The sequence below is a fragment of the Saimiri boliviensis genome, chromosome 14 (assembly GCF_048565385.1).
Source record: "Saimiri boliviensis isolate mSaiBol1 chromosome 14, mSaiBol1.pri, whole genome shotgun sequence".
NCBI classification, from domain to species: Eukaryota; Metazoa; Chordata; class Mammalia; order Primates; family Cebidae; genus Saimiri; species Saimiri boliviensis.
Genome location: NC_133462.1, coordinates 16,431,169 through 16,456,718, shown reverse-complemented (window position 1 = coordinate 16,456,718; position 25,550 = coordinate 16,431,169). Strand labels below are relative to the sequence as shown.

Genomic DNA, 25,550 nt, shown 5'->3' with positions numbered 1-25,550 from the left:
ACCCCTTCCCAAGGTCAGCCCCTCACCTATTATCCACAAACATCACAGCATAATTGACAGCAGGTCCTGGAGGAATGCCGGCTTCCTTAAAGAACTGGATCCACTCGGAAGTGGCTGTGGGGTTGGACAGGACTCATTATTCATGGCGTCCTCTCCAGAGAACAGCATTAACAAAACCACAGTCACAGCAGCTCCCACAAACTAAATGCGCATCACATGCCAGACCCTGCGAGGAGGGCTTCACACACACACGATGAGATGGAGCCTTCCTGACCCTGTGAGGTAAGCAGTATTAAGACTTTCCTGAGTTGCCAACGAGGAAATGGAGGCAGGGAAAGGCTGGACACCCCCCCCCCCGCCACACAAAGCCATAATGCTAACAAGGGACAGAGCTCCCAAACCCTTACTCCAGCCCTTCTCCTTACAGCTCTGCTCCACCCCAGTGCTGGCTCTCTGCATCACTACACATGCTTGGCCCATGACTGATTTAGGGTAACTAAGACTCTGGCTTCTCTGTCCTAGTCCCCATCAGCCAGCCTAGACCCAGTGGATGACAGGATCCACCAGTGACAGAGCCAGCCCATAAGCCTCGCCAAGCCCCCTACCCGCCACAGTAGCAAATCTCCCTCAGAGATAGGCATGGAAGTTAATAATACAGGCTTCAGAGTTGGGTTCGAATCCTAACTCTGCAATTTCCCAATAGAGGGACTTTGGGTAAGTTAACTCTTGATGGCTTGGTTTCCTCATCTCTAAACCGTGGGAAAACAGATTTGACAAGTGTTTGCCCAGCATTTGGCAAAGGATAGGTCCTGTCCTACGCACTGGGGATATCACAAGGCACAAGATGAAGTCCCTGGCCTTGTGGAGCTGAGATTTTAGTGATAACAGCACCAATGTCTTTGGGTCACTGTGCAGACTCAATGAGAAACTCCATATAAAAGGCTTTAAATGATGCCTGACCCAGAGGACATCCTCAAACCATGTCAGCTATTATTCGTATTACTATTACTCCCATGACCACTAAACAGAGTCACGGCCAAGACCAGGCAGACCCTACCTACAAAACTTTATTCTTTCTAAATTTTCTTGGCTTCTTGGTGGGTGTGACCCTCACATTGACCCTAACCTGCCAGACCAGGTAGTGATTCCAAGTAAGATTTTTTTTTTTCACATTTTGACATCTCTGAAACTAGGATCTACTTCATGATTGACAGTGTGCCATGGTTTAATCAGCAAACTGTTTTTCTTTCTCAGTACATCTAACAATCCATGCTATTTTAGATTAGAAGAAATTTGTTATTACTTCTCCCATTTTGGTTTTAAGAAAATAGAGACTCAGAGCAGGAAAGCAGACACCCTGTGGATCAGATGTTACATGGTGGCAGTGCAGGGCTCCGGTGAAGGCCCACCCAGCCACAGGCCAGTTACCCAGGGTACTCACTGGCCCTTGGGGACTGTGGCTGGCAAGGAGCTCATGTCCTTAAGATTTCCTCCACCGGGCCACAAGAAAGGAAAATACCATTTTCCTGAAAGACATACCCTACTTCAGAATTGTTAAGTTGTGCAATGATGTGAATCTTGGAATCAGTGAGATTGGTGTGTTGCACACACCAGCAGACATGTACAAGAATATTCACAGCAGTATGTCTGTAACAGCTCCAACCCACTAACAATGCAATATCCATTGACAGTAGCATTGATAACATATGGTGGTCACTCACAGGTGAAATACTATACAGCAGTGAAAAGGAAGGCAACATAGATGGCCCTTAGACATTATATCGAGCAAAAGAAACCAGATACAAAAGAACACAAGGTCTGATTTCATTCATGTAGATTCAAAACGAAAATCCGTAGAATAAGAATGTCCCACCGGTAATACAACCATAAAGAAAGGCAAAGAAGGCCAGACGCAGAGGCTCACACCTATAATCCCAGCACTTTGGGAGGCCAAAGTGGGCAGATCACCTGAGGTCAGGAGTTCAAGACCAGCCTGACCAACATGGAGAAACCCCATCTCTATTAAAATACAAAATTAGCCAGATGTGATGGTGCATGCCTATAATCCCAGCTAATCGGGAGGCTGAGGCAGGAGAATCGCTTGAACTCAGGAGGTGGAGGTAGTGGTGAGCTGAGATCGTGCCATTGCACTCCAGCCTGGGTGACAAGAGCGAAACTCTATCTCAAAAAAAAAAACAAAAAAAAAGGTAAGAAAAGATGTTCACAAAATGTCAGCGAGTGGTTTACTCTATGTGAAGGAAAAAAGGGAATGAGATTGGGGTAGGACTGTCAGGGGGCTGATAATATTCTCTTTCTTGACCTGGATGGGTAAAAGGGTTTGGTTTTTTAAATGTTTTTATGGAACTATAGTGTACATGCAAAAAAGTACACAAGTCAATAGATCTCCCTAAACCAGACACATCTATGTAACCAGCACCCAAATCAAGAAATGAGATATTTTCAACACCTCAGAACCCCCTTGTATTCCCTTTGGAGTATCTACTCACTCCTTCCCAGAGGCAGCCACCACCTTCTAACAAAATAGATTGATTTTGCTTGCTTCTATGCTTTATATAAAAAGAATTATAAAGAACAGGTGGCCAGGCAAGGTGGCTCACGCCTGTAATCCCAGCACTTTGGGAGGCCATGGCAGGTGGATCATGAGGTCAAGAGATTGAGACCATCCTGGCCAACATGGTGAAACCCTGTCTCTACTAAAAATACAAAAATTAGCTGGGCATGGTGGTGCGCACCTGTAGTCCCAGCTACTTGGGAAGCTGAGGTAGGAGAATCACTTGAACCTGGGAGGCAGAGGCTGCAGTGAGCTAAGACTGCACCACTGCACTCCAATCTGGCAACAGGGCAAGACTCTGTCTCAAAAAAAAAAAAAAAAGAGAATACAGGCCAGGCGCAGTGGTTCACGTGTATAATCCCAGTACTTTGGGAGGCTGAGGCAGAAGAATGACTTGAGCACAGGAGTTCAAGACCAGCCTGGGCAGTCCGGGCGCGGTGGCTCACGCCTGTAATCCCAGCATTTTGGGAGGCTGAGGTGGGTGGATCACAAGGTCAAGAAATCGAGACCATCCTGGTCAACATGGTGAAACCCCGTCTCTACTAAAAATACAAAAAATTAGCTGGGCATGGTGGCTCGTGCCTGTAATTTCAGCTACTCAGGAGGCTGAGGCAGGAGAATTGCCTGAACCCAGGAGGCGGAGGTTGCGGTGAGCCAAGATCGTGCCATTGCACTCCAGCCTGGGTAACGAGCAAAACTCTGTCTCAAAAAAAAAAAAAAAAAAAAAAAAAAAAGACCAGCCTGGGCAACAGGGCAAAACCTCATCTCATAAAAAAAAAAAAATACAAAAATTAGCCAGGTGTGATGGTACGTGCCTATAGTCCTGCTACAGGCTGGGAGGATCACCTGAACCTGGGAGGCACAGGCTGCAGTGAGCCGAGATTGCACTACTGCAGTCCAGCAGCCTAGGCAACAGAGTATGAGTCTGTCTCAAAAAAAAAAAAAAAGCTGGGTGCGGTGGCTCACACCTATAATCCTAGCACTTTGGGAGCCCGAGGCGGGCGGACCACCAAGTCAAGAGATCGAGACCATCCTGGTCAACATGGTGAAACCCCGTCCCTACTCAAAAAAACTACAAAAAATAGCTGGGCATGGTGGTGCAAGCTTGTAGTCCCAGCTACTCAGGAGGATGACAGAGGAGAATTGTCTGAACCCAGGAGGCAGAGGTTGCGGTGAGCCGATATCGCGCCATTTCACTCCAGCCTGGGTAACAAGAGCAAAACTCCATCTCAAAATAAATAAATAAATAAAAGGATATACTCAGACTTTGCTTTTTAATTACTCTTAAAACTATACAAATACATTTTATGGGCTGGATGTGGTGGCTCATGCCTGTAATCCAGTACTTTAGGAGGCTGAGGAGGGCAGATCACCCAAGGTCAGGAGTTTGAGACCAGCCTGGCTAACATGGCAAAACCCTGTCTCTACTAAAAACACAAAAATTAGCCAGGTGTGGTAGCGCATGCCTATAATCCCAGCTACTCAGGAGGCTGAGGCAGGAGAATCACTTGAGCCCAGGAGGCAGAAGTTGTAGTGAGCCAAGATCACTCCATTAGACTCCAGCCTGGGCAACAAGAACAAAACTCTGTCTCAAAAAAAATAAATAAGTAAAAATATATACGTACTTTTCTATGTTACAGAAAATGTCAAAAATTTTCAAAGCCACCAACTAATCTCTGTGCCTTAGCAACCCCCAAATACAGAGCTTAAGGCTCATGATTCAACAGCTAAAGTTTGTTTGGAACTATGCTCAAGCTTTTATATGCTATAATTTCCTTAATCCTAGGATGTGGAAATATCATTGCCATTTCACAGGTGAGAAAACCAAGGCTCTGTGAGGCCATGTGGGAGACCTGCTGGACTTCATAAGCCACGCTCTTCACAGCTGAACTACACAGGCAACAGATCCAGCAAGGAAGCAGGCAGGCTCAAGCAGTCCCAGCCCCACCCTGCCACGGTCCTCAGAGTACAGCTGTTCCTGCCAGTGACCCAGCCCTCCCTCCCCCACCCCATCGTCTCCCACCAAGGCCATACCTCAAAAAGGGCAGTAGGGAGAGGGGGCCCTGGAGAGAAGGCCACAGACTCACCCATAGTCACGGAGACCATCGTCTCCCTGGCCCTGACGCTGCTCCCTGGAGCCTGAAAGAGAAGAGAGGAGAGGGCCCATGAGTCGCCGCCGGCTGGAAGTGTTTGCCCCTCTCCTGTGCCTGTCTGTCTGCATGCCAGGGGAACGTTCCTGGGCTAGGGGCTCACCGCCCAGGAATAGCCTGGAGCAGCTGGCAGGAAGTCAGCCTGGGACAGAGCTGCCACCACCACGATCACTTGTGCCTGAGACAAGGCCCAGAGACAGCAAATGTCTACAGCTCCATTCTCACACACGCCGAAAGGTTAACTGGAAAAGGAGTGGGACAGAAATAAGACACTCTTGCCCAAGACTTTAACAATAAATACCAGTCAAGCATGCTGGCTCATGCCTGTAATCACAGCACTTTGGGAGGCCAAGGTAGGAGGGCTTGAGGCCAGGAGTTTGAGACCAGCCTGAGCAACACAGCAACGCCCCGTTTCTATTTAAAATAAAAAAAGTTTACAAAACACAACACAAGAAATACCCATTCATTCAATTCATTCATCCATTCAAAAACTATTTACTGAGAACCAGCTAGGTCTGGTGGCTCATGCCTATAGTCCCAGCTACTCTGGGGGCTAAGTTGGGAGAATCCCTTGAACCCAGGAGTTCAAGACCAGCTTGGATAATACAGCAAGACTCTGTCTCAAAAGGGCTGGTCCTGGGGTAGTGAATTATCTCAATTGACTGTTCATAGTCCGTTACAGATGGAACTCCTTATTCTACTCTACCCCACTTTCTCACTACTGCACTTGACTAGTCTTCAAACAAACAAACAAACTCAAAACCCTATTCACTGAGAATCTATGTGAAGGCACTTAGGGATACCAAGGTGAACAAAGCCATAGAACTTAGCAGCTAGTTGGGACAAGAGACAGAGGAGACAGAGAGTAAACAAGCAAAAGTTAATATAGCAGGTTAGGAAGCCTTTAGCATCATGGAGAAGACATGAAGGACCTGGGAAGGGAGGTATTGTAATTTTCAATACAGTCATCAGGGCAGACCTCAAGCGAATTGAGAGACCTGAAGGAAGGAAGCAATGAGCCATGGGGTTTTACAGAGGAAGAGTGTTCCAGGAGAAGGTACAGTGAGTCCAGTGCCCTGAGCCAGCAGCTCATCTGGCACGCTGCTGGGAAAGCAAGGAGCCAGTGTGGCTGCAGTGGAACAAGCAGGGAGGACACTGGGAGGAGAAAGGCCACAGAGGTGGCGACCTGATCATGAGGTGCCCCAGAGAAGACAGAGAAAACCAATTTTCCCTTACATTAGCAGATGGTAGAAAGGTGGTGTTAAAGACATATTAGCACCCATGGAGACTGTCTCCATTAAAAGCAGTGTTGAATGGGAACTAAAGGAAATAACTTTTTCATGTGCTGATTCAATGCTATCTAGTTCCAGGATCACAGGCCCACATTGCCCTGGCCCAAACTTCCTTCCTGCTTAGCACTCTGCCTCTTCCCTGACCCGGCTCCTCTGCTCTCTCCCCTCACTCTGCTCCCTTCTGTCTACCGCAGCCCCCAATACTGATCCTTCTCCCTCACCCTCCACAGGGTGCAGAAGCCCTCTGTCCCAGAACCTTCCTGTTTACAGCCCCATATAATCTGTCCCATCCCCTAGCTGATTTTGGTGGTATAATGGAGTGGTCAAGAGTAAGAACTCTAGGCCAGGTGCAGTGGCTCACACCTGTAATCCTAGCACTTTGGGAGACCGAGGCAGACAGATAACAAGGTCAGAAGATCAACACTATCCTGGCTAACACGGTGAAATCCTGTTTCTACTAAAAATACAAAAAAATAGCCAGGCGTGATGGCAGGTGCCTGTAGTCCCAGCTACTCAGGAGGCTGAGGCAGGAGAATCGCTTGAATCCAGGAGGCAGAGGTTGTAGTAAGCCGAGATTGTGCCACTGCACTCCAGCCTGGAAAACAGAGTAAGACTCCCTCTCAAAAAAAAAAAAAAAAAGAAAGAATGAATAAGAACTCTGCAACCAGACTGTAGGTTTCAAATCCAGCTCTACCACTAGATTAGCTGTGTGATCTTGGCAAGTTACCTCACCAGTCAGGCCCTCGTACTCCCATCTGTGAACTGAGAGGCACAAACATGACTTACCTTCGAGGACTGCTGTAAGGGCTGGATGAGGCAGTGCTTGGTGCCTACCAAGCACCCTGGAGGTGTTGTGCCTGGTCTCATCCTCCTGGCCTCCCTCCCCACACAGGTGCTTTGCCGGCCTCCTGGTTTTTAGAGGATGTCACCTGTGCCTGGAATGCCTGTTTCCTCCTGGCAATTTCTTCCTTCTACTCCACTGCCATCTACTTTGTGACACTTTTCCTAAGTCCACACATATGAAACTCTCTCCTCTATCCTCAGACAGGGTTCATCTTGCCCTTCTCTGGCTTCTGCTCGATTTTTTTTTTTTAAGATTGAGTCTTACTCTGTAGCCCAGGCTGGAGTGCAGTGGTGTGATCTTGGCTGATTGCAACCTCCATTTCCTGGATTTGAGAGATTCTCCTGCCTCAGCTTCCCGAGTAGCTGGGATTACAGGTACCTGCCACCATACCTCGCTAATTTTTGTATTTTTAGTAGAGATGGGGTTTCACCATGTTTGCCAGGCTGGTCTCAAACTCCTGACCTCAAGTGATCAGCCCACAGCACCTTTCCAAGGTGCTGGGATTACAGGCACCCAGCCTTCTGTGCAATCTCTTATTGATGAATATGACCACAGACATTACTCTGTCCTGCACTCAACACTCTTACATCCAATTTCCCTTCTGAATGTTACCACTAGCCAAAGATAATAGAGGCTGGGTATTGTGGCTCATGCCTGTAATCCCAGCACTTTGGGAGGCTGAGGTGAGTGGATCACCTGAGGTCAGGAGTTCAAGACCAGTCTGGCCAACATGGCAAAACCCTGTCCCTACTAAGAATACAAAAATTAGCCATGTGTGGTGGTGGGCACCTATAATCCCAGCTATTCAGGAGGCTGAGGCAGAAGAATCACTTCAACCCGGGAGGTAGAGGTTGCAGTGAGCCAAGATTGCACCACTATACTCCAGCCTGGGTGACAGAGTAAAACCTTATCTCAAAAAAAAAAAAAAAAAAAAAATTCAACATACATCTCTCAAAGAACAAGGCACAGAAAGGTCCCAGTAAGTCAGACAGAACATCTCACAAACCTGATACTATGCATCAGGACCAGGGCCAAGCATCCTGCAGATGCCTCGAGACAGTTCAGTCAGTGAGGACTATCATTAGCCCTGTTGTTTTCTTTTTTTCTCATGACACCAAGTCACCTTAGCCCTGTTTTTATCAATGAAAAAAAAAAAAAAAAAAAACCAACTCATTGAGGTGCAGTCATTCGTCAAATTGCACATATAGCAACTGACCTTACTGGGATTCAAAAACAAGTTCTCCCTGATTCTGATGTCCAGGGAGTAGCTCCCATTGAGTGTTTACTAGGAACTGAGCATATACACATCTCAGTGACTCCTCACGACCACCCTCAGAAAAAAGTAAAACTGAGCCCTAAGTTACAGAGGAAAATGGCAGGTCCAAAATCACACCAAAAGGCTGGGCACAGTGGCTCAGCCTGTAACCCCAGCACCTTGGGAGGCCGAGGCAGGTGGATCACTTGAGGTCAGGAGTTCAAGACCCGCATAGCCAACATGAAGAAACCCCGTCTCTACTAAAAACACAAAAATTAGCCAGGCATGGTGGCAGGCGCCTCTAATCCCAGCTACTCGGGAGGCTGAGGCAGGAGAAGCACTTGAACCCGGGAGGAAGAGGTTGCAGTGAGCTGAGACCATACCACTACACTCCAGCCTGGGCAACAGAGCGAAACTCCAGCTCAAAAAAAAAAAAAAAAAAGTGCTGGGCACGGTGGCTCATGCCTGTAATTCCAGCACTTTGGGAGGCTGAGGTGGGCAGATCACGAGGTCTGGAGATCGAGACCATCCTGGCTGACATGATGAAAACGTATCTCTACTAAAAATACAAAAAATTAGCTGGGCATGGTGGCACACGCCTGTAGTCCCAGCTACTCGGGAGGCTGAGGCAGAAGAATTGCTTGAACCCGGAAGGCAGAGGTTGCAGTGAGCCAAGATCGCACCACTGCACTTCAGCCTTGGCAACAGAGCAAGAAGACATCCCCCCAATGCCCCAAAAAAGTAAGAGTACTCATTCTTGGCCGGCACCTGAATGACAGCAATACCTTGTCTCAAAAAAATAAAATTCAATTAAAATTTTAAAACACCATCTCAAAAAGAAAAAAGAGGACCCATTCTTAAAGGTGTTATGGGGATTAAGCGAGTTAATAAACAGAGTCCTTAGAACGAAGATGCATGGCAGGTGGTGCGATGTTAAGTGTGCATCAAATAAAACAAACAAATCTTCAGTGAGCTAGGGAAGCAGTGGGACAGTCACTAACCTCATGCTAGTTGTATACAAAGTGTGAGCTGGGAATCAAGTATAAGAACAACTTGATGGGGGTCCATGGGATCTGAAACAGGGAGTCATGCAGTACAAGTTCTAAACGGTATTCCTATTCAAAGGGAATAAGCAATTATCTTTCCATTTCAGTTTACAATGTAATAGGCTGTTCAATTTCCACTGTATTTTACTCTAACTTTTCCTTCCTCTCATGGCCAGCAATGCTAGTTTTCCATTAAAGACAGCAATGCAGCCGGGCGCGGTGGCTCAAGCCTGTAATCCCAGCACTTTGGGAGGCCGAGGCGGGTGGATCACGAGGTCAAGAGATCGAGACCATCCTGGTCAACATGGTGAAACCCCGTCTCTACTAAAAATACAAAAAATTAGCTGGGCATGGTGGCGCGTGCCTGTCATCCCAGCTACTCAGGAGGCTGAGGCCGGAGAATTGCCTGAACCCAGGAGGCGGAGGTTGCAGTGAGCCGAGATCGTGCCATTGCACTCCAGCCTGGGTAACAAGAGTGACACTCCGGCCGGGCGCGGTGGCTCAAGCCTGTAATCCCAGCACTTTGGGAGGCCGAGGCGGGTGGATCACGAGGTCAAGAGATCGAGACCATCCTGGTCAGCATGGTGAAACCCTGTCTCTACTAAAGGTGCAAAAAAAATTAGCTGGGCATGGCGGCGCGTGCCTGTAATCCTAGCTACTCGGGAGGCTGAGGCCGGAGAATTGCCTGAACCCAGGAGGCGGAGGTTGCCGTGAGCCGAGATCGAGCCATTGCACTCCAGCCTGGGTAACAAGAGCGAAACTCCGTCTCAAAAAAAAAAAAAAAAAAAAAAAGACAGCAATGCAAATTTGCCTTCTCAAATTAATTAACTGGAAAAAAGATCCACTACTTATTATCAAAAAAAAAGAAAAAAAACGAACACTTCAGGACTCAGCAAAATTGATCAAACAGTAAGCGGCAGGATGTCGATATTCCCGACTCCAGTTCTAAGTTTTTCCTATTGCTGTTTCTGAGCTTTTTCCCTCCACTTCCCTGGAATTCCCAGCAACACCAATGACTCTCAGAATCATTATCACCTTTATAGTCCCAATCCACGAGCTCTCACTGTGCCAGCCCCTGTGCTTAAAATCTTTACACACACATTTCTTCAGAATCCTCAAGACGACCCTATGATACTGGGACTATTAGCTCTCACTGTACAGATGAAAAATAATGGGGTTCAAGGAGGCGAAGACACAGGCCCCACGGCCGCACAGTGGAGCTGGGACTCGAACCAAAATCCGAAGGCTTCCAAACCCAACAATTTTTCCTACTAAGCGCAAACATCAATACTAACAATAATAGTAGTGCAACGAAGTGAGCGTTATGCGGAGGCGCTGAGCTATGGGTTCCAGAGAACACCAGCTGACTTCTCACTCCCATTTATAAAGCAGGTGCTACAGTCGGATTCTGACCCCCATTCCACAGGGGAGGAAACTGAGGCTCACAGAAACAAATCCCATGTCCGAAACCATACAGCGGAGCCGGAACTGAGTCCAGAGCCCCGGACGCCACCTGTCCCCACCGCATCCGGCCCAGCCCCACCACCCACGACCCGCGCCTCACCTGGCCCACCGGGCCCGCGCCCACTCGCGCCGCCCGCCCTCCCTCCCGGCCGGCGGCGCCAACTGTCAGACACTCCTCCGGCCCGAACTGCCCGCCCCGGAAGCTTCCGCCTCACCGCCGGAAACTGAACTGATCCTCCCGCTGCCGCTCTAGCCTACCAGGCCGCCACCAGAGAGAGCAAGACCATTAACAGTCACGTGACCGCCCACCTCCGGCTGGGGGCTCGCCTGTGCCGGACGATAGCGAGCGGCGCGGCCAATGAGAAAAGCGCATGCCTGGCCCCCGCCTGCACGCAGTGTAGCCGTAGTACGCCTGCGCGCGGCTCGGGGGCGGTCAGGCGGGGCTCCAGCCTGGAAGGTGACTGTGGGGCTGGGGCCCGGAGTGGGAGACTTGGAGTGCAGGTACCGTGCGATCTGGAGGCGCGGCGCCTCAGCCGCCCTCCTTGTGTTGTCCTCCTGCCTATAATGCATCTCCTCCCTTATGTCGTCTTCGGTCCGTTTATGTCATTCCCCTCCTTCTGTCTCATCCCCCTTAAATCCTCACCACTCCTCTGCTGTCGCCATCAACCCCTTTAACTCGCTTTCGTTCCTCTTAAGCCCTCTTTGCCACCATAGGCCGTAATCGCTTCCTTTACATTCGTCATCGCCTTACTTTACCTGCACCCCTCTTTTGTTGTCATTTCTCCTTTGTAAAATCCTCATTTCTCTTTAAACCCTCGTCATACTCCCAAGTCACCTTCGCACGGCTACTGTCCCCATCGCTCTTCTTACATCGCGCTCATGCAACCCTTATGTCATCCTTACCCCTTATATCCTTGTCCCTCCCTTGTCATCACTGTTCCTCTGACAGCCACCATCCACTCGTCGTGCTTCCGGTTTTCCCCATAAGGAGCCACCCAGCCTTACAGTTATTTTTCTTTCCTCCGTGTCTTTGTCATTTCCCTCTGTCACATCTCACATAACATACGGGGTACCGCAGCCCATTACCCGGGGTGTGTCAGAATCCCAGCCCCACCGCCACACTTCTGGATACCTTGATTACCTTAGGCCACCTTTCTAATCCATCTGCAGAATGCACTCGGGGACATCCACATCAGGGCTGCGTGTGACGATTCTGTGAGTTTGTTCTTGTGGCTGGCTCAGTTTGACATGGTGTTTTTGGCTAATATTGCTATTAACCATGTCACCCTCACCCTCATCCAGTCACCTTCATCATATACTCATGGGCACTCTCCCCAGCTGCCCCTGGCATTCCTGGGGTGTCGTCACAGACCTCGTATCAGGATACTCTGCCACCGCAGCCACGCCACCCCACAGTCTCCATGTTGCCCTCACCTCTGCCATGCCACCACACCTGTGGCAGTGGGCCATCGGCCATCACTAACCTTGCTTCTGTAAATACTTAATCCCTATCTCATTATCTTGGACTGAGTGATTTCCTCCACCCTCAAAAATGGGAACATTTAGCTAGTGCTGTGAGGGTCAAAGGAGGGCTTGGTGAGGGGGGGATTATAGGTAGCTTAGCCCAGACCTCCGTGGGTTTTTAGAATTGGGGCTTTGGAGAGATGAGGCAGGTTTCTCCCACATTTAAGTCAAACCTCATCAGTCCTAGGCCAGATGTGACAGCTTATGCCTGTAATCCGAGCATTTTGGGAGGCCAAGATGGGCAGATCACTTGAGGCAAGGAGTTCGAGACCAGCCTGGCCAACTTGGTGAAACCCCATTTCGATTAAAAATACAAAAAATTAGCTAGATGTGGTGTCACATGCCTGTACTCCCAACTACTCAGGAAGCTAAGGCTGGAGAATCCCTTAAACCCGGGAGGTGGAGGCTGCAGTGAGCTGAGATTGCCCTACTGCATTCCAGACGGGGCGACAGAGGGAGACTGTCTCCAAAAAAGGAAAACTGAAGCAAAAAACAAAACAATACAAAAACCGACCTGGCTGGGCAAATAGCAAGACCCCATCTCTACAAAAAAAAATTTTTTAACACATTAACTGGACACAGTGGTGTGCACCTGTAGTCACAGCTACACATGAGGCTGAGGCAGGAGGATCACTTAAGCCCAGGAGTTTAAGGCTGCAGTGAGCTATGATTGTGCCACTGCACTCCAGTCTGGGTAACAGAGTGAGACCTCATCTCTAAAAAACATTAATTTTTTTAAGTGGTTAGGTGCAATGATTGGCTCACACCTGAATATATATCTTCTATAAAAAACATTGTTTTGGCTGGGCACAGTGGCTCATGCCTGTAATCCCAGCACTATGGGAGACCCAGGTGGGCAGATCATGAGGTCAGGAGTTCGAGACCAGCCTGGCCAACATGGTGAAACCCCGTCTCTACTAAAAATACAAAAAATTAGCTGGGCGTGGTGGCAGAATCCTGTAATCCCAGCTACTGAGGAGGCTGGGGCAGGAGAATCGCTTGAACCTGGGAGGCAGAAGTTGCAGTGAGCTGAGATCACACCACTGCACGCCAGCCTGAGCAACAGAGACTCCATCTAAAAAAAAAAAAAAATCCCATAGACAAAGTAAACCAATAAAACATATTTAAAAGCAAAAAAAAAAAAAAAAAAAAGTTGTTAATAAAAATTTTTGAATCATCTAGGTGTGTTGGCACATGCCTGTATTCCCAGCTGTTTGGGAGACTGAGGTGGGAGTATTGCTTGAGTCCAGGAGTTTGCGGCTTAGTGAGCTACGATGGTGCCACTGTACTCCAACCTGGGCGACAGTGTGAGACCTTATCTCAAAAAAAAAATTAATTAATTGTTTTCAAAAACAAACAAACAAAAAAACCCACCTGAGTCCTGCATCCCCAAGTGGAGTGGGAAGTATCTTATTCTCAGCATAGCTTAGCAAAGCAGTATTGTACAGTGGTTCCCAATGTGAGCCGAGGGGCTGGAACTCTCTGGCTCCAATCTTGGTTCTAGCACTTAGTACTTAAAAAGCTGCATGATCGGCCAGGCACAGTGGCTCACACCTGTCATCCCAGCACTTTGGGAGGCCGAGGTGGTGGATCACCTGAGGTCAGGAGTTTGAGACCAGCCTGACCAACATGGAGAAACTTCGTGTCTACTACAGATAGAAAATTAGCCAGGCATAACGGTGCATGCCTGTAATCCCAGCTACTCAGAGGCTGAGACAGGAGAATCACTTGAACCTGGGAGGTTGTGATGAGCCCTGATCATGCCACTGCACTCCAGCCTGAGCACCAAGAGTGGGATTCTGTCTCAAAAAAAAAAAAAAAAAAAAAAAAAAAAGCTGCATGCTCTTGGGCAGGTGGCTTAACCTCCCTGTGCCTCAGTTACTGCATCTGCAATATAGGGGTGAAAACACAAACTAATCATTCTGCACATAATTCTTAAGCATGTAAGGTGTATGTGCCCAACACTGCTAGGCACTGGGACTCCTCAGTGAACAATACAGACAAAAATATCTCTGGCAGGCACGGCGGGTCACGCCTATAATCCGAGCACTTTGGGAGGCCAAGGTAGGTGGGATCATCTGAAGTCAGGAGTTTGACACTAGCCTTGACAACATGGTGAAACCCCATCTTCTACTAAAATTCCAAAAATTAGCTGGGCATGGTGGCGTACCCATGTAATCCGAGCTACTGAGAAGGCTGAGGTAGGAGAATTGATTGAACCCAGGAGACAGAGGCTGCAGTGAATTGAGATTGCACCATTGCACTCCAACCTAGGTTACAAAGTGAGACCCTGTCTCAAAAAAAAAAAAAAAAAAAAAAAAAAATCTAGCCTTTTGGAATGTACTACACTCTAGTGGGGTAAGAGGCAATGGGTAAATAGGTAAGTAGATTATTGGATGTATTAGAAGGGGCATGGAGGATGTGGGGTCAAGGTTGTAGTTTTAAATAGGGTGGTCAGGGAAAGCTTTCTGAGAATGTGACATTTGAACCAAAGACTTGAAGGAGAAGAGAGAGTGTGGCCATTACAGCAAGCACTTTGGGAGGCTGAGGAAGGCAGATCACTTGAGCTCAGGAGTTTGAGATCAGCCTGGACGACATAGCGAAACCCTGTCTCCGCAAAAATTAGCCAGGTGTGGTGGTGTGCACCTGTGGTCCCAGCTACCTGGGAGGCTGAGAGGTGGGAGGATTGCTTGAGCCTGGGAGTTTGAGGCTGCAGTGAGCCATGATTTTGCCACTACACTCCAGCCTGGGCAACAGAGGGAGACCCTGTCTCAAAAACAAAAAAAAAGAAAAAACGGAGAAAGAGTGGCATGGTGCTCTGGGGGAAGGGCATGCTAGGCAAAAAGAACAGCAAAAGCAAAGGCCTTGAGGTAGGAGCAAGCTTGGAATATTTAAGGAAGAGCAAGGAGGTCAGTGAGAGAGGAGAGGCCAAGAGACGAGGTTGGAGGGGTGATGGGGCACATCGTGGAGGGCCTTGTGGGCCATGGAGAAGACTGGCTTTGACTCCCAAGTGAGGTGGAGCCACAGGACGATGTGGAGCAGAGGAGGGATGCTGTCCAGTGTGACATGAAGCCATCTCCTGAGCTGTGGCAGCTCCAGAACTTCTACCCAGGATGGTTAGGCGAGAGGCAGCCTTGGAATGAGAGCCAGAATCTTCTTCAGGCCACACTCACGTATCCTTTATATTGGGAGAAAGCTTCAAATATCCCTGTCAAAGATTGAGGCCAAGCATGTTGGCTCACGCCTGTAATCCCAGTAGTTTGGGAGGCTGAGGTGGGCAGATCACTTAAGGTCAGGAGTTCAGGACCAGCCTGGCCAACATGATGAAATCTCATCTCTACCAAAATTATAAAAAATTAGCTGGGCAGGCCGGGCGCGGTGGCTCAAGCCTGTAATCCCAGCACTTTGGGAGGCCGAAGCGGGTGGATCACAAGGTCAAGAGATTGAGACCATCCTGGTCAACAAGGTGAAACCCTGTCTCTACTAAAAATACAAAAAATTAGCTGGGCATGGTGGCGTGTGCCTGTAATCCCAGCTACTCAGGAGGCTGAGACAGGAGAATTGCCTGAACCCAGGAGGCGGAGGTTGCAGTGAGCCGAGATGGCGCCATTGCACTCTAGCCTGGGTAATAAGAGCGAAAACTCCGTCTCAAAAAAAATAAAATTAAAAAAAAAATTAGCTGGGTGTTGTGGTAGGAGCCTGTAATCCCAGCCACTAAGGAGGCTGAACGAGAATCACTTGAACCTGGGAGGCCAAGATTGCACCACTGCACTCTAGCCCGGGTGACAGAACAAGACTCCATCTCAAAAATTAATAAATAAATATTAATAAAGATTGAGGGCAGGCTGGGGAGATGTTAACAGAGTTTTTGAGAGGCCAGGGCCACCACTGGGTTCACTTGCTGTCCAGGAGGGTGGGAGGCAGGCAGCCAGCAGGGGATGTAGAGATGGTGAACAAAAGGAGAGGCAGCTGTCATGTAGCCTCTGTCCCTGGAAGCTTGAGGCAGCTTGGGTTCAAATCCTTGTTCCATTTCCTCTCCTTTTTTTTTTTTTAAACCAAAGTCCACGTTCCAGGCTTATCCCATATTCTATGTTCCTTTGTACCAATGACTTCATCTCTCTGAATCCTTAATTCCCTATCTAAGTGGGATTCTTTTTTTTTTTTTTTTTTTTTTTTTTGAGATGGAGTTTCGCTCTTGTTACCCAGGCTGGAGTGCAATGGCTTGATCGCGGCTCACCGCAACCTCAGGCAATTCTCCTGCCTCAGCCTCCCGAGTAGCTGGGATTACAGGCATGTACCACCATGCCCACCTAATTTTTGTATTTTTAGTAGAGACGGGGTTTCACCATGTTGACCAGGATGGTCTCGATCTCTTGACCTCATGATCCACCCGTCTCGGCCTCCCAAAGTGCTGGGATTACAGGCGTGAGCCACTGCGCCCGGCTAAGTGGGATTCTTAAGAGGACTGTTGTGCAAATTAAATATATTAAGTACGATTTTACAAAAGAAACAAATATATTAAGTGCTTTAAGACCAGGCGCAGTGGCTTACGCCTGGAATCCCAGCACTTTGAGAGGCTGAGGTAGGCAGATCTCTTGAGCCCAGCAGTTCAGTAGCAGCCTGAGCAACGTGGTGAGATCTTGACTCTACAAAAAAATAAAAAATTAGCTGGGCATGATGGCACACACCTGTGGTCCCAGCTACTCAGGAGGCTGAGGCAGGAGGATCACTTGAACCCAGGCGTTCCAGGCTGCAGTGAGATGTGTTCCCACCACTGCACTCCAGCCTGGGCAACTGAGCGAGGAGACCCTGTCTCAAAAAAAATAAAAAATAAATGCAAGAAGCCCCGCTGTCTCACTCCGCACCCTGAGCTTTTACAGGCTCACACTTTCCTCAGGTTTTAGGGTCTCTCACATGATGTGATGAGGGGAGATTGTGCATTGTTTGTTCATGAGTTAGTTCAACAGTGTACTGTCCTGGAATAGAACTGTGCTCTGGGTTTAAATTCCCAGCTGATGGCCAAGTGCTGTGGCTCATGCCTGTAATTCCAGCACTTCAGGAGGCTGAGTGGGGCAGATCACTTGAGTTCAGGAGTTCGAGACCAGCCTGACCAATATGGTAAAACACTGTCTTTACTAAAAATATAAAAATTAGCCAGGCATGGTAGCAGGCACCTGTAATCACACCTACTTGGGAGGTTGAGACACGAGAATCACTTAAACCCCGGAGATGGAGGTTGCTGTGAGCCAAGATCCCACCACTACACTCCAGCCTGGGTGACAGAGACTCCATCTCAAAAAAAAAAAAAAAAAATTTCCCACTGACAAACCAGTGCTGTGCAACCTAAGCAGGTAATTTCCCTGAGCCCTGCCACCTCATCTGAAAAACAGAGATGATAACACTGCTTTGCTCTAAACTTGCTATTATTGTTTTTCTTTAATCTTTTTGAGACAGGGACTTGCTCTCTTGCTCAGGCTGGAGTACAGTGGTGCAATCATGGCTCACTACAGACCCAAACTGGCAGGTTCAAGCCATCCTCCTGCTTCAGCCTCCCATTTAGCTAGGATTATAGGCGTGCCCCACCATGCCCAGCTAAGTTTTTAGGCTTTTTATTGTTTTGTAGAGACAAGATCTCACTTATGTTGCCCAGGCTGGTCTCTAACTCCTGGGTGCAAGTGATCGTCCTGCTTCGGCCTTCTAAAGTGCTGGGATTACAGGCATGAGTGAGCACTGTGCCCAGCCATGTTATTGTTGTTGTTATTATGATTATTATTATTTTAGACAGAGTCTCACTCTGTTGCCTAGGCTGGAGTCCAGTGGCACAATCTTGGCTCACTGCAACCACCACCTCTCAGGTTTAAGCAGTTCTCCTGCCTCAGCTTCCCAAGTAGCTAGGATTACAGGTGCCCACCACCGCACCTGGCTTTTTGTATTTTTAATAGAGACAGGTTTTCACCATGTTGACCAGGCTGGTTTTGAACTCCTGACTGCAGGTGATCCGCCCTCCTTGGCCTCCCAAGGTGCTGGGATTACAGACATGGACCACAGTGCCTGGCACCAGCCATGTTATTATTATTTTTTAATTTTTATTTTATTTTATTTTTTTGAGATGGAGTCTTGCACTGTTGCCCAGGCTGGAGTACAGTGGCGCGATCTCAGCTTACTACAACCTCTCCCTCCCAGGTTCAAGTGATTCTCATGCCTCAGCCTCCCGAGTTGCTGGGACTACAGGTGCACACCACCATGCCTGGCTAATTTTTGTATTTTTAGTAGAGACGGGGTTTTGCCATGTTGGCCAGGCTGGTCTCAAACTCCTGACCTCAAGTAATCCACCCACCTTGGCCTCCCAAAGTGCTAGGATTACAGGCATGAGCCATTGCGCCTGGCCCTTTTATTATTTTTGAACTGGGACATGAGCCTGTTGCAGTTGTGATGCCACTGTCTCCCTCCCCTGCTTTATTTTTCTTCAAGGCATAGTCCATGTATTTTACTCATTTATTCTCACTCCCATAGTAGAATATCATCTTTAGAAAGAATTTTTTTTCCTCTTTTTTTTTTTTTGAGACAGAGTTTTGCTCTTGTTGCCCAAGCTGGAGTGCAGTGGCATGATCTCGGCTCAATGCAACCTCTGCCTTCTGGGTTCAAGCGACTCTCCTGCCTCAGCCACCTGAGTAGCTGGAATTACAGGCATTCGCCACCATGCCTGACTAATTTTGTATTTTTAGTGGAGGCAGAGTTTCTCCCCATTGATCAGGCTGGTCTCAAACTCCCGACCTCAAGTGATCCACCTGCCGCAGCCTCCCAAAGTGCTGGAATTACAGGCATGAGCCACCGCACCCAGCTCCTTTTTTTTTTTTTTTTTTTTTTTCTGTAACCTCAGTTTCTGGAGCAGGGCTTATAGGCAAGTTGTTACTGATTAAATATTAGTTGAATTGATAGATAAATTAACTGGCCACTGAGCACCTGGTGTGCACTTTCCTATGCTTGATGGGACTGGGACATGGCAGTGAGTTAGACAGCCTGGCCCTGCCCTCATAGGGCTCCCAGTCAAGTGGGAGAGACAAACCCAACACCAGGCACTGCCAGCACCAAGCACTGACAGCTAATCACAGCACTGATTTTGAGTAGGAATGAGACAGCTTAGATTTTTTAGTTCCCATTTAGAAGTAAGCACCAAGGCTGAGACCTGAAGGATGGGTTCGACAGCTCTCCTTGAAATGGGGACCCGGGGGAGGAAGACGGTAAGGCCAGCTGGGGACATAGTAGGTGAGGGAGTCTGGGGAGCCATGGGACCTTCAGAGCTGGAGTTCAGGAGAAAGGAGACAGAGCTTTGGATTGAGAAGAAGTTGAAGCTGTAATGGTGGGGGAAGGTCCGCAGGAGCCTGTCCGTGTAGGGCTCTCTAGGACATAGTAAGAAGTTTGTACTTTGTCCTGAGGACGATGGGGAGCCACAGAAGGATTTTGAGCAGGAGTGGGACAGCTTAGGGTTTTTAAGTTCCAGTTCAGAAGTATTTACCATTCACGATGCTTTTTTGATCTATTTAATTGTTTTTTTTTTGTTTGTTTGTTTTGTTTTTTTTGAGACGGAGTTTCGCTCTTGTTACCCAGGCTGGAGTGCAATGGCGCGATCTCGGCTCACCGCAACCTCCGCCTCCTGGGTTCAGGCAATTCTCCTGCCTCAGCCTCCCGAGTAGCTGGGATTACAGGCACGCGCCACCATGCCCAGCTGATTTTTTGTATTTTTAGTAGAGACGGGGTTTCACCATGTCGACCAGGATGGTCTCGAACTCTCGACCTCGTGATCCACCCGCCTCGGCCTCCCAAAGTGCTGGGATTACAGGCTTGAGCCACCGTGCCCGGCTTTTTATTTAATTGTTTTTCAGACTGAAAACAAGGGATCTAACTGCTGAAAATGAAAAAAATGTTTGCAAAACCAGTATTCTATACTGTTCTCTATAGACTTGGCCAGAGGCAATTGATGGTTCAGTCCAAAAGGTCTGCACCATCTAGTGAAAATCAGCGCCATTAAACATGAGATTTCTGTTTTTAAGCCCCTTGAAGCCCCATAAACTTGTATTTTGTTTTATGTTATTTTTAAAGTTAGAGACAGGGTCTCACTATGTTGCCCAGGCTAGTTTCAAACTGCTGGGCTCAAGCGATCCTCCCACCTCAGCTTTCCAAAGTGCTGGGATTACAGATGTGAGCTACTGCTCCTGGCCAGCCTGTCAATTTGTAAATGTGTCCTGGGGTGTGATCTGCCCATGCTTCCTGTATGTAGGCTTCAGAAGCACACTGCATTCTCAGACGGCTTGACTCAGCCTTGACTTTTTCCCCACTCTCTCAGCCCTAATCTCAGGCTGAGATGCCATTGTCTGCACCCATCCTGTATGCTCTGGGCTTAGAACTGGTACCAGCTGGTTATCATTGTGTACAAAAGTGTCACTAGGTATAAAGAGACATCTAAAATCTCCTCTCGAATTTTTCCATTCTCCTTCTCCATTTCTTTTGCCTTCAATATCTGTTGAGCAATTACAATGGCCTGGGCATGACAGAGGAGGAATAAACCAGACACGGACATAGCAAGGGACACATATAAGTTGATTACGTGTGATTGACTTGTATACAAGATACGAGGGCTCACACAGATCTCACCAAGCAGCATGTTTCAAGGGCTTACTGTGCCTCCTGCCTCCCACGGATGATCTCATTGACTCTTCCCAGCAAATGTGAGGTTAGTATTATTAATATCCCCATTGTTCAGAGAATGAAAGTGTGGCTTAGAGAAGGGACCCTCGTTTCCCACTTCCACAGAGCTGAGATCTGAAGTCAGAGCTGTGGAACTCTGAGACCCACCCTTTAACCATTCGGAGATTCCCTAGTCACCACCCTCCAGTGCATATAAGATGATATCCATTTTATTTGTTGTTGTTGTTTTGAGACAGGGTCTTGCTCTGTTGCCCAGGGTGGAATGCATGGCACAGTCACGGCTCACTGCAGCCTTGACCTCCCGAACTCAAGCAGTCCTTCCACCTCAGCCTCCCAAGTGGCTGGGACCACAGGCGTAGGCAGGCGTCACCACGCCTAGCCAGTTATCCAGAGTAGCCAGGATTACAGGCACCCACTACCACACCAGGTTAGATTTTGTATTTTTAGTAGAGATGGGGTTTCACTTGGGCCGGGCGCGGTGGCTCAAGCCTGTAATCCCAGCACTTTGGGAGGCCGAGGTGGGTGGATCACAAGATCGAGACCATCCTGGTCAACATGGTGAAACCCCGTCTCTACTAAAAATACAAAAAATTAGCTGGGCATGGTGGCGCGTGCCTGTAATCCCAGCTACTCAGGAGGCTGAGGCAGGAGAATTGCCTGAACCCAGGAGGCAGAGGTTGCGGTGAGCCGAGATCGCGCCATTGCACTCCAGCCTGGGTAACAAGAGCGAAACTCCGCCTCAAAAAAAAAAAAAAAAAAAAAAAAAAGAGATGGAGTTTCACCATGTTGGCCATGCTGGTCTTGAACTCCTGACCTTTGATACACCCGCCTCGGCCTCCCAAAGCACTGGGATTACAGATAGGAGCCACCGCACCCGCCCTTTTCTTTTTCTTTTCTTTTCTTTTTTTTTTTTTTTTTTTGAGACAGAGCTTCACTCTTGTTGCGCAGACTGGAGTGCAATGATGTAATCTTGGCTCACTGCAACCTCTGCCTCCCAGATTCAAGCGATTCTCCTGCCTCAGCCTCCCACGTAGCTGCTACCATGCCCAGCAAATGTTTATATTTTTGGTAGAGACAAGGTCTCACCATGTTGGCCAGGCTGGTCTTGAACTCTTGACCTCAGGTGATCAGCCTGCCTCGGCTTCCCAAGGATCTGAGATTATAGGAGTGAGCCACCACGCCCGGCTGCCTAGCCAATTTTTTAAGTTTTTATAGAGATGGCGTCTCACCGTGTTCTAACTGGTCTCAAACTCCTAGGTTCAAGGCATCCTCCCGCCTTGGCCTCCCAAAGTGCTGGGATTACAGGCGTAAGCCACCATCACCTGCCAATGTGGCCAATACTGGTTTACAGATGAGGCCAGTAGGGCTCAGAAGTAAAGCCCCATGCCCACTGTCACTCAGCAAGAAAGTAGCAGAAGTGGGATCTGAACCGTGAACTCTCCAATGTAAAGGGCTGCCCTGGAAGAGGAATCAAATCTCCCACTGCCTCCCTCCCCTGGGGGTGGGGTGTTCAGGGATCTGCCACCCTGTGGGTTTTACTTCCTCCTTTTTGTGGGCTGTGGTGTCATGCCCCAAGGCGGGCAGGACCACAAGTCAAGAGGACTGGGCAGTATTCTGTGGGCTGGGAGAGGGCACGCTTCCTGGCAGTGCTCTCTCCCAGATGAGACCAGATCTCATCTCATGTCATACCAACAAGGAGGCACAGCATAAGTACCAACCTGGACAGGTCGAGCTGGGAATCCTGTGGGGGTTCTAGGATTCTGAGAACACAGGCATTGAGACAGGCTGAGGAGGAATTCCAGTACCCAGCTGCCCATGCCCACCTTCAGTTTCACCCTACTCTGCTCCCACAAGGATCTAAGCAGGGAGGGGGCCTGATTTCCTTCACCTGAGGCCGCAGTCCTCTGGAGGCTGGGATCTGGTGACGGGGCATCCCAGCTAGGAGTCTGAGCTCTTTATAATTTAGTTTCCGTAGAAGTTCTATGTCCATTAAAAAAAATCAATATAAGTAAAGACATACAATGAAAAGCAACCGTCTTGTGTCGGGGGGTGGGATGGGGGATGCCTTTGCACGGGGGACTGTTAGGAGCCTTGAGTCACCTTTACTGAGAGCCTCTTGCATGCCAGTGGCTCTTCTATATATATTCTATGTATATGCATTCCTTTTCTAAAATTTAACTTAATTTTTGTAGACATGAGTATTGCTATGTTGTGCAGACTGGTCTTGAACTGCTGGCCTCACATAATCCACCCCCTCCCCCACCTGTTAACTCCCTTAATTCAAAGGAGTCAAGTCAGATTTTAGACATCTCAAATGTTGTATGTTCAAAATCAAACTCCTGGTCTTTTCCGAAAACGTGCCCCTCCCTGTCTTGCCCAATCAGCTGTCTACTCCAATCCCAGCATTTGCTGAGGCCAAAACCCTTAGAGACATCCCTGAGTCCTTTACTGCTCTCAAACCCACATCCAGCCTGGAAATCCCATCTGTTCCACCTTCAAAATGCATCCAAAACGTAGCCTTTCTTTGACACGTGGCTGCCCACACCCAGGTCCTGTCCACCCTTGTCTCCTGCCTGGATGCTGCCAGCAGCTTCCTCCCTGGGCTTCCTGGCCCTGCCCCAGCCTGTCCCCCACCCATAGCCGAGGGATCCTGTAACACCTGTGTTTGTTTCTTCGGACTGGTGTAACAAATTGCCACCGAGATGGTGGCTTATGGCAACAGAATGCATGGCCAGGCGCAGTGGCTCATGCCTGTAATCCCAGCACTTTGGGAGGCTGAGACGGGTGGATCACTTGAGGTCTTGCCACTGTGCACTCTAGTCTGCGTGACAGAGTGAGACTCTGTCTTTAAAAAAAAAAAAAAAAAAAACTGGCCCGGCGCGGTGGCTCAAGCCTGTAATCCCAGTACTTTGGGAGGCCGAGGCGGGTGGATCGCGAGGTCAAGAGATCGAGACCATCCTGGTCAACATGGTGAAACCCCGTCTCTACTAAAAATACAAAAAATTAGGCCGGGCGCGGTGGCTCAAGCCTGTAATCCCAGCACTTTGGGAGGCCAAGGCGGGTGGATCACGAGGTCAAGAGATCGAGACCATCCTGGTCAACACGGTGAAACCCTGTCTCTACTAAAAAAAATACAAAAAATTAGCTGGGCATGGTGGTGTGTGCCTGTAATCCCAGCTACTCAGGAGGCTGAGGCAGGAGAATTGCTTGAACCCAGGAGGCGGAGGTTGCGGTGAGCCGAGATCGTGCCATTGCACTCCAGCCTGGGTAACAAGAGCGAAACTCCGTCTCAAAAAAAAAAAAAAAAAAAAAAAATACAAAAAATTAGCTGGACATGGTGGCGCGTGCCTGTAATCCCAGCTACTGAGGAGGCTGAGGCAGGAGAATTGCCTGAACCCAGGAGGCGGAGGTTGCGGTGAGCTGAGATCGCGCCATTGCACTCCAGCCTGGGTAATGAGCGAAACTCCACCTCAAAAAAAAAAAAAAAAAAAAAAAAAGGGCCGGGTGTGGTGGCTCACTGCTGTAATCCCAGCACTTTGGGAGGCTGAGACGGGTGGATCACTTGAGGTCTTGCCACTGTGCACTCTAGCCTGCGTGACAGAGTGAGACTCTGTCTTAAAAAAAAAAAAAAAGAAAAGACAACAAATGCATTCTCTCAGTTTTGGAGCCAGAAGTCCAAATTCAAGGCATAGCAGGGCCATGCTCCTCCAGAATCTGGAGGGGAGATTCCATTCCTCACCTCTCCCAGCTTCTGGTGGCTTCAGGCCTTGCTGTGTTTATGGCCACATCACTCTAATCTCAGCCTCCCTGTTCACGTGGCCTTATGCCTGTTTTATCTCTGAGAAGGACACTTGTGATTGGATTTAGGGCCTATCCAGATAGTCCAGGATGATCTCTTCTCAAGATCCTAAATCTAATTTCAATTGCAAAGATCCTTTTTCCAAATAAGGGCACGTGCACTCAAGTTCCGGGGATTATGCTTGCATGGGACCTATCTTTTTTTGAGGCCACTGTTCAGCCCACTACAAAATCCAATGCAAGCCCAGTGAAGTGGCTCTTGCCTGAAATCCCCACACTGTGGGAGCCCAAGGCGGGAGGTTCACCTGAGGCCAGGAGTTTAAGACCAGCCTGGGCAGCATAGTGAGATCCTCCATCTCTTTTTTTTTTTTTTTTTTTGAGACGGAGTTTTTGCTCTCGTTACCCAGGCTGGAGTGCAATGGCGCGGTCTCAGCTCACCGCAACCTCCGCCTCCTGGGTTCAGGCAATTCTCCTGCCTCAGCTTCCTAAGTAGCTCGGATTACAGGCACGCGCCACCATGCCCAGCTAATTTTTTGTATTTTTAGTAGAGACGGGGTTTCACCATGTTGACCGGGATGGTCTCGATCTCTCGACCTCGTGATCCACCCGCCTCGGCCTCCCAAAGTGCTGGGATTACAGGCTTGAGCCACCACGCCCGGCGAGATCCCCCATCTCTTAAAAAAATTGGAAGCAGATCACATCATCCTCCCCTGCTGGGAGCCCACACATGACCCCATCCTACTCAGTCCAAGCAGCCCGAAAAGATCTGGCCCTGTCACCTCTGTGACATCTCTCCCCTTCCCCCCAGCCCACTCCACTACAGATACACTGCCATCCTCACTCTTCTCCATCCACACCAGGCACATTCCTCCCTCGGGGCCTTTGTCCTGGTCATTTTT

General features: G+C 48.7%; 2 protein-coding genes across 15 annotated transcripts in view; one reads left to right on the top strand and one right to left on the bottom strand.

Annotated features, from left to right (window-relative positions):
- Window positions 1-10,818, bottom strand: part of C14H19orf47 (chromosome 14 C19orf47 homolog) — a 29,661-nt gene extending 18,843 nt beyond the window's left edge. Inside the window, exons 1-3 of one of the 5 annotated variants that reach the window (XM_003943165.4) lie at window positions 10,724-10,818; window positions 4,660-4,711; window positions 27-114 (exon numbers count right to left, since the gene is read on the bottom strand). In XM_003943165.4, the coding sequence (XP_003943214.2) occupies window positions 27-114; window positions 4,660-4,678 (107 nt within the window). In that variant the 5' untranslated portion in view covers window positions 4,679-4,711; window positions 10,724-10,818. Of the gene's footprint in view, window positions 1-26; window positions 115-4,606; window positions 4,712-6,800; window positions 8,509-10,723 lie in introns of those variants that run through there. The other 4 variants (XM_010331007.3, XM_010331006.3, XM_010331008.3 and 1 more) reach the window with 4 other exon arrangements.
- A 201-nt stretch (window positions 10,819-11,019) lies between these two features.
- The window catches only part of PLD3 (phospholipase D family member 3), a 32,395-nt gene continuing 17,864 nt past the window's right edge, over window positions 11,020-25,550 (top strand). For 7 of the 10 annotated variants that reach the window (XM_010331020.3, XM_010331018.3, XM_010331016.3 and 4 more), the window contains exon 1: window positions 11,020-11,124. The gene's annotated coding sequence lies outside the window, so the exon portion shown is untranslated. Of the gene's footprint in view, window positions 11,125-20,673; window positions 20,879-25,550 lie in introns of all 10 variants that reach the window. The other 3 variants (XM_074386334.1, XM_074386333.1, XM_010331010.3) reach the window with 2 other exon arrangements.